This window comes from Sinocyclocheilus rhinocerous, unplaced genomic scaffold (genome assembly GCF_001515625.1).
Source record: "Sinocyclocheilus rhinocerous isolate Xijiao unplaced genomic scaffold, SAMN03320098_v1.1 scaffold2306, whole genome shotgun sequence".
NCBI lineage: Eukaryota > Metazoa > Chordata > Actinopteri > Cypriniformes > Cyprinidae > Sinocyclocheilus > Sinocyclocheilus rhinocerous.
Window position 1 is genome coordinate 519,094 of NW_015639792.1, and position 14,328 is coordinate 533,421.

General features: G+C 37.2%; 1 protein-coding gene across 2 annotated transcripts in view; it reads left to right on the forward strand.

The window, feature by feature from the left end:
* The window catches only part of LOC107752102 (girdin-like), a 24,884-nt gene that overhangs the window by 4,342 nt on the left and 6,214 nt on the right, over positions 1-14,328 (forward strand). For both annotated transcript variants that reach the window (XM_016567966.1, XM_016567967.1), the window contains exons 4-23: positions 1,490-1,559; positions 2,424-2,482; positions 2,619-2,702; positions 3,053-3,193; positions 3,434-3,600; positions 5,252-5,333; positions 5,537-5,695; positions 6,155-6,301; positions 6,410-6,551; positions 7,446-8,128; positions 8,215-8,342; positions 8,461-8,608; positions 8,808-8,960; positions 9,205-9,366; positions 9,884-10,161; positions 10,337-10,480; positions 11,775-11,961; positions 12,156-12,301; positions 13,665-13,757; positions 13,868-14,091. In XM_016567966.1, coding sequence (XP_016423452.1) covers positions 1,490-1,559; positions 2,424-2,482; positions 2,619-2,702; positions 3,053-3,193; positions 3,434-3,600; positions 5,252-5,333; positions 5,537-5,695; positions 6,155-6,301; positions 6,410-6,551; positions 7,446-8,128; positions 8,215-8,342; positions 8,461-8,608; positions 8,808-8,960; positions 9,205-9,366; positions 9,884-10,161; positions 10,337-10,480; positions 11,775-11,961; positions 12,156-12,301; positions 13,665-13,757; positions 13,868-14,091 — 3,397 coding nt within the window. The remainder of the gene's footprint in view (positions 1-1,489; positions 1,560-2,423; positions 2,483-2,618; positions 2,703-3,052; positions 3,194-3,433; positions 3,601-5,251; positions 5,334-5,536; positions 5,696-6,154; positions 6,302-6,409; positions 6,552-7,445; positions 8,129-8,214; positions 8,343-8,460; positions 8,609-8,807; positions 8,961-9,204; positions 9,367-9,883; positions 10,162-10,336; positions 10,481-11,774; positions 11,962-12,155; positions 12,302-13,664; positions 13,758-13,867; positions 14,092-14,328) is intronic.

Consider the following 14,328-nt stretch of genomic DNA (forward strand, 5'->3'; position numbering starts at 1 on the left):
CGCGCCGCGTAAACATAAAACCATGTCTGCATTTGTGATCAGAGAAATGACAAACAACAAGCCCTACTCTACACTCTAAAAAATGCTGGGTTGTTTCAACCCAACTTTGGGTTTACATTTTTAACCCAAAAGTTGGGTTAGTCCATATTTGACCCAAAGTTGGGTTGAAACAACCCAGCATTTTTTAGAGTGTAGAGTAGGGCTTGTTGTTTGTAATTTCTCCGATCACAAATGCTGACATGGTTTTATGTTTACGCGGCGCGATGCAACGCAATGCGTAAAAAGACAGTATAAGTCATTATAATCAGTAATTATGTCCTCACTGGATGCAACAAATGCCTCGTTTATAATGGCTTTGAATGTTTTTGTCTCGTCACTCCGGGACACGGCATCACAGTATGGTAAGGGGCGTAACATTTCTGTCACGCTTGAGGTATTCGGACAATCACAACGCACTAGATCACTGGCCAATCAGAGCACACCTCGCTTTTCAGACCGATGAGCTTTGTAAAAATCGACGCGTTTCAGAAAGGCGGGGCATAGAGGAGAAACAATAATGTACAGTATGTGGAAAATAATGTGTTTTTTGAACCTTAAATCGCATAAACACATTTCATTACACCAAATACACAAAATAATGTTCTTTTTAGCAACATCATATGACCCCTTTAAGTTAATGTAAAATAGTGTGACAGAGCTGTTTGTGCTCAGCATCTTGAATCTTCGAAATTGACTTTATCTTCCCTTGAGTTTTGTTAGCCTGAGGAAATTCAGAGCATTCAATCACTGATCTAGCTTATTCAGCAAAACTGAAAACGATTTTGCCCAAGAAGAATCGGCATTAACGAATTCCCATATGGAAAAGGGACAGGCAAAGTAAGCCCACCCATACCCTTGTCGATTTGTCTTAGCATAACGTACACATTGAAAAGCCCTGGACATTCTGGGACATCTGCCTTCCACAAGGAGACATTATTAAATAATGCGGTTTAATAATTACAGTAATAATACTGTTCACATTGTCATACTGATTTAAGCTGAAATGCTCTGTAATAATGAATGTTCTCAAACACTGTGGTTGTCTGGTTATGTGGCTTTTTTAAGAAGGACTAATAAATCTTTTAGTGAGTGCTGTGTAATCTAACTTCTTGAATTACCTCTGCATTGGTCCTTTAATGTGTTTTTTTTTAGAAATGAATAAGATTGCAGATGACGATGACCACAACATTTGAGTTCAACTGAAGCACCACTTCAAAGTTTAATAATTGTCTTGATTTAAACCATCCCCCAAGTTTCCTGAAGTCTTTAAGACGTCTCTGAACAATTACCCCAGTCCCTGGCCCTGCCTGTAATTTACAGCTTAAAACGGTTGAATGCAAAGAAACTGATGGCAGCTGTGGTTGTTTTTGCTCTTTAATAAAACTCAGAGCTGCTGATTTTTGGACAAGATTCTGCATATTTCCTCTCTCTTATCTCCTATTTACTGTAGGAGACCCTGCATCAGCTGATTATGACACCTCCTCCCAATGTTCTGCTGCTGGGCAAGAACCCGCTCTGTGGTACGTCAGCTTTTTCTGAGAAGAATAGTTCCAGAGGCTTGAATCTAATGACGTGCTCTTGAGCAATCCGTCAGGAGCTCTTACAGAAATCATAAAGCTGCTGTGTGAATTTTTATTTTACCTTCTACTATAAAATACTTTCCTATCCCTCCCAATACTTACCTTCATGTCCCTCTGGGAAGTTTGCACTTATAGTTTTAGGAGTTGTAATTATAATACAATATCTTGATATCTATGATATCTTTCTTCAGCATAAAAAGTGTGCATATTGAAAAACATTTATTTTGAATGACAGTATTTCCCTCATCTAAGTATGCTAGCGTTCAAAAGTCTGGAGTCACTAAGATTTTTTTGTCTTTTTGAACATTTTTATTTAGCAAAATTGATCAAAAGTGACAGTAAAGACATTTGTTACAAAATATTTCTATTTTAAATGAATGCTTTTTGTTCATTAAAGAATCCTGGAAAAGGTAACATGGTTTCCACAAAAATATTACAAAAATATTTTTTTCAAAAGTTTTCCAAATTAATAATAAGAAATTTTTCATGGGTAGAAATCTGCATATTAGAATGATTTCTGAAGGATCATGTGATACTGAATACTGGAGTAATTATGCTTAAAATTCAGATTTGCATCACAGGAATAAATTACATTTTAACATATATTCAAATACAAATAATATTTCACAAAATTGCTGTTTTTACCGTATTTTTGAGCAAATAAATGCAACCTTGGTGAGCCTAAGAGGCTTCTTTTAAAAACATCTTGGAGTGAACCAGATAATTGTGATCAAGCAGAATCAGGATAATTTCCATTGCATTGTAAAGCACTTGTTTTGACAAATGAAACCTTTTTTTTTCTAGAGGAAGGTCTAGAAGAGATCAGGAAGTTGCTGCTACTGTTGCTTGGCTGTGCAGTGCAGGTAATATGTCACTGTGTGCACATAGATTCTTGACAATTCATTTAACTTTTCTTTTTTTTTCATTGTGCATTTTCATCAAAATGAAGAAGTGGCACTTCTAATATGCAGACCTAAAACTGTCTGTTGCTGTTTTCAGTGTGAAAGAAAAGAGGAGTATATCGAGAAGATACAAAGTCTTCATTTTGACACAAAAGCAGCAATCGCAGCTCATATCCAAGAGGTACTGGAATAGACTACAAGAGACATAATTGCTTGGCAAATATGACACATATGGGCTGGCTGATTATCTGTATAGTCATGTAGTAATTATATTTGATCGGACTTCTCAGGGAGAACTGATTAAAATCATGTCTGCCTGAAAGAAGCCACCTACAGGCATAATGAGTGTCTTAATAACTTAACAAGATTATTATTTGCAGATTGTCAGCAGCATGTAACTATGTCTATTATCTATTATGTACTTTCTTGCCAGGAGGTGTTTTGAATTGAGCAGTTGGTAGATGACACAAAATGTTGTACTTTTATAAAGCTATACAAAATGCTGATTGAGACATGTTTTTGCACTTCCAGGTGACTCAATGTCAGGAGAACGTGTTTGATCTGCATTGGTTGGAGATGGAGGGTCTGTGTCCAGAGGAATGGGAAAATCTCTGCAGAAGTATGAGCATTAACCTCAAAATGTTAGTGGACCAGCGAGACCAGCAATTTGAGGTATCTTAAAAAGTCATTTTGAAATTTCGAAATTCATTCTCTTCCCCACTTTTCTAGGAGATGATCATTCAGTTTCAAAAAGGTTTATTGTGCTTGGCTGCGGTATGAAGGAAAGAAAATATTAGCCGGTGCATAAAATGATAAACAGCCAATGCATTTGACTTTAAATGTCTATTGGGTGAAGCCAAAACAGTTTAGTTGGCTTACTAATTGATTCTCTCTCGCTTTCTCTGCTGGTAGGCCACCGTGGAGCTGATGCAGGGGAAAGAGACGATAAAGTCTGTAGTGTTTGGTGATGACTCCTCCCTCATAGAGTCCGCCAGCAGCCGGCTCCCTTTATCCCAGCAGCATCTGGCACTAGAGCTGACGGACGCTAAAGCCAAGATCAAACGCCTCAGACAGGAGCTGTGAGCAAATGCGCACACACTAAAATGACCTACACATGCACAGATATGATGTATGATCAAACTGTTTATATGGGTGTATGATTGCAATCATTTTAGCAAGCAGAAAATCATGGTTCATGACTGTGGTTTCCTGATTCAATAGGAAATATGTCAACAACTGCACTTATCAAGACATTTCCTGGGGTCTATAGCTGTTAGTGATAGACAATATATTGGCAGCCATATCTGCATTCGTCAACATTCATGATTGCGAATTTTTATTATATTTTATTTTTCATTTTTAAATTAATATTGAAAGCTTATAATATTGGTTTCCAGTGTCCAAAACAATATATCTCATATTACTTCAACATTCTAATCACTTGCACTACACCAGAGTGCAAATAAATGTAATCTTGTACATGATCTTATTTTTCATTGATTTACTTATTTGATAATTAATAAAGCTTCACTGATTAATCTTTAATAGCTGGTTCTCTGGTTACGGTAAAATGTCTGTAGGAAGCTTGCCCCAGATTAAATAGACCCTGGCACAGTGCAGGGTCCGTTCTTATTCTGCTGACCCACTTTGATCCTCTTAGTGTAATGCTACAGACAGTCAACCCCCCTCGTTTCCACCCATCCAGCCTTCTATCCATCAATTTTTTCCATCCATCCACAAACCCACTGTACAGTACTGCTCACACTGCTGCATTCTTGAACTTCTATATTGGAGTATATTCTTGAGCAGCAATTGAGTGTTAATATCTGAACAAAAACAGTACAGCTTTCTCAACGTTTAAAAGTGAATATGTGATGTTTTGATCAACATTTATAGGAAGTAGACTTCAGTTTTTAGTCAAAAGTCAGTTTCATTTGGGGATAAAACATCTTTTGCAGTGAAATTTCTAGGCATACTGAACTATGAAATAACTGAGTTTGGAAAATCAGTGATACAATAATTTTTAGGTGATTATACTAACTTTCTGGTGTAACTTTACAATAACATAAAATATGAATTTAAAACATTATTTAATATTTTTATAAATATGATATATACTGATGTCATGTGAAAAATGCAATTTAATTTTGTCGTAATCTTACAAAAACACAGAGCACTATGCAGAAAACAGATCACAATGATTTTAAAATAACTTTCTGATTTTTGTGTAGCTAGTAAAAGCACATATGCACTGTAAAATGTATAGCGTGAGATATAATTTGTCTCTCATTGTCTGTGTAATGTATGGGTCAGACAAGTGCATGTGCACCATCTGTTTGACAATGGGAAATGCACTTTATTAATGAACCAGTATCTATGAGGGCTATAATTTCTAGGGAGAATGCAAATGTATTTTCTATATTACATTGTGCTGTTTTTTCATGTCAAAGTTTCTTTGGATTTCTTAAAGTAGCAGGTTCTGTTCATCAATATTTCTTATCTTTGGGTATCGATAGGTGCCGCTTTTTTGGCTTGTTGTGCATTTGTGTACACACTTGCATTGGTTATATTTGCATGTACTTATGCTTATGTGCACACATATTTAGCTGTGCGGTTTTGTACTTACTTGTTCTTCTCTGATTAAGTGATTGCATGTTAATCACTCCTCTGAACCTGTGTGAGTATTGAATCTTTAAATCTTCCAAACATCTGTTTCCTGTGTCGCAACAGAGAGGAGAAAAGTGAACAGCTCTTAGACTGCAGGCAGGACCTGGACAATGTGGAGGCGGAGCTTAAAAGACTTCAGCAAGAGGTACTAAAAAGAAAATATTTTAATATGTCTGATCTTTTTATATTTTGCTACATGCACAACTTCAGAACTTTAATTTTCAAAAGATAAAGTAATTTACAGTTCAGCTGTGCTATATTTGTTTAGAAATGGCTAAGGTTTTTATATTAAAGTTTGTTTTTTTCTTCCTTGCTCTTTCTATCCCGTCTACTTTTGTCCGTGGTCAGAACATGCAGCTGTTGACAGATGCACGAGCAGCCAGGATGTACCGTGATGAGCTGGATGCAATGAAAGAAAGAGCCATCAGAGCAGACAAACTGGAGGGTGAAGTGGCTCGCTACCGAGATAAACTTCACAACATGAACTTTTATAAAGTCAAACTGGAGGTGTGCATAGAACAATGTTTATGTGTGCATACAGTACCATTCAGAAGTTTGGGGTTGGTAAGATTTTTTTTTTAATGTTTTTGAAAGAAGTCACTTCGGTTCACCAAGTCTGCAGTTATCTGATCAAAAACTGTGAAAACGTTAATACTGTGAAGTATTAAAATTTAAAATAAATTGGTGTAAAAAATTATGTAATTTATTCCTGTGATAGCAAAGCTGAATTTTCAGCCATTACTCCAGTTATCAGTATCACATGATCCTTCAGAAATCATTCTAATATGCTGATTTGGTGCTTAAAAAATAGAATTATTTGAAAAATCTGAATTCTTTGATGAATGTAAAGTTCTAAAAAAGAGCATTTATTTAAAGTTTTGCTGATGAAATCTTACTGTCCCCAAGCTTCTAGTATATGTGCATGAGTGAGAAATCTCACCTTAACTTTCTTTTTGCCGTTGACAGGAGCTGAAGGAGGATAATCAGGTGTTGATGGAAAGTAAGGCCATGCTGGAGGAAGAGCTACAGAGCATCAAAGCACGATCTGACAAACTGCACCAGCTGGAGAAACACAACCTCCTACTAGAATCAAAACTTCATGACATGGAAGAGGTGATAATTTCCATGAAAATGATCTGCCACAATATGTACCATTTTCTGTTCTTTCCATTCCAAATTATTATTTTTATCTGCTTGACTCGGTTGTCTAATGTGTTTTAGGAAAGAACTGTGGACAGAAGACGAATAGAGGAGCTGCTGGAAAGGAACGTCATCCTGGAGCTCTCTCAGAAAAGGAGTATGGAAGAATCACAACGTTTGGGCTGGGAGCTAGAACTTGCCAAGAACCCTCAACAGAATTCAGGTATATCTAAACATTAGCATTGGCAATTTGACAAGGCATCTTAAAAATGTGATGCTCGTGGACCATTGTGCCATTGAATAAAGGGCCTTTCGCACCGCGGGAACCTTTTCATAGTACCAGAACTAATTGTGGAACTACCCACTTTTTGGCGTTTTCGCACAGCCGGAACTGGGTGCGATTTTAGTACCGGACTGCCTTTTTCGAGAACCAAATTAGCTCCTACTCCGGAGCAGGGTCTAACCAGCACAACTGGTACTAATCGTGACGTAAGTAGACATTGATTGTCCAAGCGCGTACGAAAACGCCCTCACCTGCCATGATTTAAAACGCCGTGTAAACATACTGTAAACATTGTGTCAACTTATTTCGCAAGTATGGAGAACAGCGATAGATGGACGGACGCTGAAGTGCAAGCACTTGTAGCAAATGTAGCACTGGTAGTTGTCGTTGGAGATTCTTAGTCCTCCTTTCCGTTCTTTCAATCGCTTTACGTATACGTCGACTTTCCATGTCCATTATTGTGAAACCCGCGAGACACAACAAAAACACAGCTCCGATCACAGCGTCCTCCATCCTCCTGTTGTTAATATTGTTCTTTGTTTCCGTTGTTGAACGCCGCGCACAAACGTCGCTGTCGACCGGCTTACGTCACTTCTTAGTACACACTCTCGGTGCGAAATGCAACCCTTTAAATGGTACTGGGAAATAGTACGCGCAAAATCGTCCCAGTACTTTAGTACTGTACATTTAGTTCTGGAACTAAAGCGGTGCGAAAGGCTCTTAAGATCCAAACCTTGCTCTTTGAAACCAAGATCTTGCTATTACATAGAAGCATACAGTAGCTTGCACAAAACTGTAAACTTTAATAAACCTAAAATGTGTCTATGGTTGTAGAGCTGAAGTCTTTGGGCCAAGAGGTAACTGAAAAGACATGTAGCAGGTTGCTAAAACTGGAGAAAGAGAACCAGAGGTTGTTGAAGACCCTGGAAGAACTTCAAGGAACCAGTCATTCATTGGATGAGTTCATCTCTGAATCTAAACATATTGAGGAAAATGGGAGGATGGACATAGTAGACTCTAAGATTCAAAAATCTACTCCAGCATTTGCCAACATGCACAACGACCAAATTATCATTAAGACCAGCAATCAGTCCCTTGACACAGAACATCTGCATGCATCTTTGGAAAGTACTAACGGCAATCTTCATTGCCTTGAAGTAGAGCTCCATGAATTGGAGACAGAGAACCAGAGGCCTCAAGTCAATTTCAACCAAAACCAAGGACAAGTAGACATAGTAAACCAAGGTCTAGTGCATGAGAATGGACAACTGGAGCAAGATAAGAGTTGTCTGGTGAAGGAGAATCGGAGATTGCGGCAGCAAGTGAAGATCCAGGAGGCCTCATTGGATAGTAGCAACCTGAAGTTGGTGGTTCTTGAGAAGGAGAACCGTACCCTGGTTAAAAAGATTAACTATCTTAGTGAATCCTTTGCTAAGAACAAAGAGCTTGAGATGGAAAACCAGGAGCTGATTCAACAGACTGGAGTGGACAAGAGGATGATGACGACATTAAGAGAGGTTACCACTATAGCGAATGCTTTGTAGATTATTACACTTTCTCAATATTCTCTTATTTTTCTCAAATTCACTGTTTTCCGCTCCAGGAGCTGCTGGACCAGAGGTTGAAATTGCAACAGAAAGAATCTGATCTTGAGAAATTGGCTTATGAACTAGAGAGGATGAGGTTAAACCAGGAGACACGAATGGGAGATCACGAGGCTGGAGACCAGAGGTATGCAGACATTCATTTATACATTCAGTGAAGCCCAAGGTGATGCTTTTAAATGCCAGATTCCTTAGAAATGTCGAATGACCACCTTTGTCTTTGTCTCCGTCACTCTCTCTCCCAGTCTCAGTCAGTGTAAGCAGTTGGAGTCAGAGCTGGAGTCTTCTCTAATGAAATCCCTGAAGATTAAGAAAGAGAGAATGGCTGCCCTCGAGGCCCGTCTGCAAGAATCGGCCAAGATAAACCAGCAATTGCGACAGGATCTTAAAACTGTGAGTAGAAGTCAAGTCCAAAGCAATATAGTTTACTTGGTAGTCATACTTGAATGGGGAAAGACCAAAACAGTCTACCAAACTCATGTTTCACTAAAACAAAAAAAATATTTTTTTCATTTTTATCCAAAGCAACTGTCTTCATATATATAAATCATATCATATATATAAATGTCTTCATATATATGATTTTTTGCAGGTCAAACAGAACTATGAGGCATTGCTTCAGAGAGATGAGGAGGAAAAGGCAGGACAATGTTCTCCACCAGAGTGGACATGGCATCGAGAGAGTCAGGAGGCCACGTGGGCATTGCTTAAGCTCAAGGATCGACTCATTGAGGTGGAGAGAAATGTGAGTCTCATGAAGGAGCCAGTGTCCACAATCTGTTTAAATACTTAAGGGCGGATTTAAGCATGAAATAATGTTTTATTCCTGCTAAGCATCTTCATAATTTAAGCTGTGTTAAAGATATACATTTTTTGTCAGTAAATGTACGTTTGGGAATCAAACTCACAACATTGGTGTTGTAAGCATCATGCTGTACTAGTTGAGCTACAGAAATCAGATATATATGCCTTTGGTTTTTCTTATGCAGAATGCAACTTTGCAGGCTGAGAAACAGTCATTGCAAACACAAATGCAGACATTGCAGGTGCAGTCAGATGGGTTGCAGGCACAAATAATTGCGTTACAACAGCAGACGGCTTCGTTGCAGGAAAGCAACACAGCACTGCAGACACACAATGCACAACTGCAGGTAAGTCACATTAAACTAAAAGCTATTGCCTTAATTGCACTGCTAATATTGCACATATAGGTATTATAAAATATGATAAAAGTTGCATATACACCGTTCAAAAGTTTGGGTGTGGTTAGAGAAAGTTCCTTAGGTTCACTAATGCTGCATTTATTTGATCAAAAATACAGTAGAAGACAAATATTGTGAAATATTATTAAATAACTGTTTCCTATTTTAATATATTTTAAAATGTAAGTTGTTCAGCTGCTGTTATTCCAATCTTCAGTGTCATTTGATCCCTCAAAGACAACTAAAATTATTATTATTATCAATGTTGAAAACAGCTTGGGCTCTTTAATACTTTTGTGGAAACCATGCTAAATTTAGTTTTTAGGATTCTTGATAAAAAGAACAGCATTCATTTGAAAAATAAATCTTTTGTAACATTTTAAATGACACTTTTTGATCGATTTCATGCTGCGTTAAATAAAAGTGTTCATTTCTTTCTTTCTAATGAATCCTCATTTTCTCTTAGGTAGAGAAGTCCACTGTAACTTCCCAGAATTCCTCTCTGATGGCTCATAATGCACAGCTACAGCGGAAACGGCAGAGTTCGGAGGCTGAGAGGGAGGGCGCGATACGGGAGAGAGAAGATCTGCGCACCGTTAATGAGCTTCTTCTCCGGGACCACGAGAGACTGAGCGTCCTGCATGAGAGACAGGCAGCAGAGATGGAGGTGCTCTCTCACAGGTACTCCATGATGGAGAACAGTCACCGAACCCTGGAGATAGAGCACCGATCACTGGAGGACAGGTTAGTACATACACCATAAGATTAGTTTTTACAAGATGATGATTCCAAGTTCTGTGTAGAGATATAATACCACATACGTGTTATATATATATATATATATATATATATATATGTGTGCGCTGCTTTAGACAAGCACTATTAAACCATGATACTGTTCATGTCTGCCTGATTCCAGGAATAACACGCTACTTCAGCAGCGCGCTCAGCTGGAGGGGTTAGAGAGAGCTCTCAGAGAAGAACAGCAGAAGATGCAGAATGAGATATGCACAAGCAGGAGCACAACAGCAGAGTGCCAAAGACTCCGAGATGAGAAAGACTGGTCAGTGTTGTGTGTGTTCAAATATGTTTGTTTGATTCCTTGGTGTACAGTACAGAAAACAGCTGTCACACTGAAGGTAAAGGGACTCGATTATGTTTTAACCCTCATGGTCATGACCTGCAGAGGATTTTCTTTTTCCCTAAAATGCTAGTTAATGTTATCGCATTGGACTAAAACTTACTGACTTTGCTTACACAGGTTATAACAATTTCCCTCCTAAAACTGGATAATTTTTGTATTTTTTGTATTTTTTTCTGTTACCAGTACTGTTACTGGTGTTACCAGTAAAAAAAATGACTAGTCTACAAAATATTACTTAGAAATCTTTTATCATGCTATATTATTATCAAATATTGAATTCAGTCTTTTTATCAACTTGTTTTCTTTCAGTTAGCACAGTTTTACTATTTCTTTTTGGAACTGATTGATTGTAGGCCTCATTGATCTGAGCTTATGCACATCCATTTTTGAGTGAACATTGCCAGAGTTATCCACAAATAATGCTTTTTTAAATTTTTTATACTAAAAAAAAAAAAAAAAGAGGTGCATAAGCTCTTCAGTCAGTTCCAAAAAGAATCCCAAAACCTGTATTGATTGAAAGAAAACAAGTTGACAAAAAGATTGAATCCAAGATTTGGTGATAATATGTGACCCTGGAGCTCTTAAGTCGTTGGGGTATATTTGTAGCAATAGCCAAAAATACATTGTATGGGTCAAAATTATTGATTTTTCTTTTATGCCAAAAATCATTAGGAATAAGTAAAGACCATGTTCCATAAAGATATTTTGTAAATGTCCTACTGTAAATATATCCAAACTTAATTTTTGATTAGTAATATGCATTGCTAAGAACTTCATTTGGACAACTTTAAAGTCGATTTTCTCAATATTTTGATTTTTTTGCACCATCAGATTCCAGATTTTCAAATAGTTGTACCTCGGCCAAATATTGTCCTATCATAACAAACCATACATCAATGGAAAGCTTATTTATGCTAGATGGTGTATAAATCTCAATTTCAAAAAATTGACCCTTATGACTGGTTTTGTGGTCTAGGGTCACATATAGCATAATGAGAGATTCACAAGCAATTGTTAAAAGGGCAGTCATTTTTGACAGGGAACACCAATGTACGTCGAGGATTTTATTTTAGACATTCTATTTTAGAGCTAGTGTTAATCTACAGTAATATAATTACCTTAATATATAAATATAAATATTAGATTATATAATATATGAATGGAAAAAAGGGTTTCACATTTTTAAAAACACTGTGCTTTATCCTCCTCCCAGGCTGAATCAAACCTACCAGAAGCTGTTGGCAGAGAATGAGGAACTTCAAGTTGAGCACAAGAGCATAAAGAGCCAGTTGAACTCCTGCAAACTGGAGCAGACACAGCTGGAGTCAGAGCTGTCCAAACTCAAGCAGCAGAACCAGCAGCTGGAAATCACCTGCATTAAACTGACCAACCAGTGTGAGGTGCGTAGCAGTCAATCAGAGCAGAATGTTCTTGGAAGATTTTACTTCCATCTTTTACACACCTGCAGATCATGTCATCATCCATGCTGGTTAAAACTGGTAGAAACTGGACAAAGTCTTTGCATTTCAAACAAAACTACTGATTAAATACTGTAAGTTCATGATGAATCACCTACTTTTGTGCTTCCGTTCAGTTGCTGACCCAGCTGAAGGCGAACTTGGAGGAAGAGAACCGACACTTGCTGGACCAGATCCAGAGCCTGATGCTGCAGAACCGAACCCTGCTAGATCAGACCATGGAGAGCAAGGACTTGTTCCATGTGGAGCAGAGACAATATATGTGAGAGACATTTGTTCTGTCTACGCAGCAAAGAAATCAGTTAAAGACATCTTATTAATATTCTGAAAAATCTGCAAAGCAGTGGTTCTCACATTATGATTTATCACCAAAGTTATTTCTGCATAGTTAGGATAATACAACAAATAAATTATTAAAGGGAAGACAAAACAATTCCCATATCTTTAGTTGTTGGCATCAATGTCTGTGCATCCAGACTATAGAAATTTAGCACAAATTTATCTGCTGCTTGGTTGAAGCCAATCAAATTACGTAGATGCCAACATGGGCAAGTTTCCTTGACATTCCCTTATTCTCGAAAACTATAAACAAACTATGCAAGGTCAAAAAACATAACCCAGACGACAATAAATATGGGCTGACTTCCAGATAAACATGGTGTGTGCTGACCACTATTTGTTTTGTGCTGTGAATTAACAAGAGCATGAACTTTTTTAGAGCATGACATTTTTGTATATTTTTCTATAATAAGTAACATAACTGAATGCAAAATCTGAGAAATAGCAGTCTCTTAGCTAGTGAACTGGGGCTTCAAAATGACTTAAAATGAGACAAAACAAGCATTAAAATAAACTAAAACAACTTCAAATCAAGAGAGTTCCCCTTCGACAACCTTTTTTGTCTTTGTAGAATCAGTATAGTAAACTAAAACCATAAAAAACCTTGTTACATGAAATAAAATAAACTTTAAATGAAATTAAATATTAAAAAAGTAAACTTATTTTCAGCTAGTTGCCAAACCAGAATAACTCAAATTAAAACTAAAACTATATAGATATACAAACTATATAGATAAAAAAATAAATAAAAATAAATAAAAAAACGACAACTTAAATTTGAATTAAAACTGAAAAAATTAAAAACAAAATATATATTAAAAACAGCTTTACAATATTTTATTGGGTAGAAAATGTGAGAATTCATATTGTTGTGGACAATGGAGGTCATCAATGAAGGAATCAAAAAGATTGAAAACTTTTGATGGCACATTATGGCATATAAGCGCTAGACTAACTGTAATGTTTTTTTTGACAGAGACAAACTGAATGAACTCAGAAGGCATAAAAATGTAGAAAAACTATATAGATATACAAACTATATAGATAAAAAATAAAAAAAAATTAATAAAAAAACGACAACTTAAATTTGAATTAAAACTGAAAAAATTAAAAACAAAATATATATTAAAAACAGCTTTACAATATTTTATTGGGTAGAAAATGTGAGAATTCATATTGTTGTGGACAATGGAGGTCATCAATGAAGGAATCAAAAAGATTGAAAACTTTTGATGGCACATTATGGCATATAAGCGCTAGACTAACTGTAATGTTTTTTTTGACAGAGACAAACTGAATGAACTCAGAAGGCAGAAGGAAAAGCTGGAAGAGAAAATCATGGATCAGTACAAGTTCTATGACCCGTCACCACCACGCAGGTACCATCTCATGATGTGATGTTAACAGAAGCTTTTTGCATACAAAAAAAAAATAAAGATCAAATGTTCATTTATCACGATTTCTGTCTTCAAACACTTAATCAATGTAGACGGGGCAACTGGATAACGCTGAAGATGAGGAAGTTGATGAAGACGAGGACTCGAGATCAGGAGCATGTTCGTTCCTCAACTCCCCAGCTCCGCTCGGAGTCATGCGAGGGTCTGGATGACCTGCGCTGCAACGACAACGGCTCCTTTATGGGTTCCCAGGGCTCTGAGGAATCTGCTTCCAACTCCCTTAATGGTGACAGCGTGTCCCCTAAGAGGAGCAGCAGTGAGTATAACCTCAGTTACATGAAACTGTCACAGTCCAGCCATTCCAGCCAGGAACATCCAGAAACAAGCCACTCAGTCAGCAGCAAACCCTTCATCCCGACATGCCAAGGTCAGGAGAAGGAGAACGGAACAATTTGTGGCAGACGACTGACATGGAGCAGCCAAGCAAAGGATAGATACCATAGTAAATCACCCCACAAATCACCTCTGCTGATTAGAAAACTCCTCAAATTCT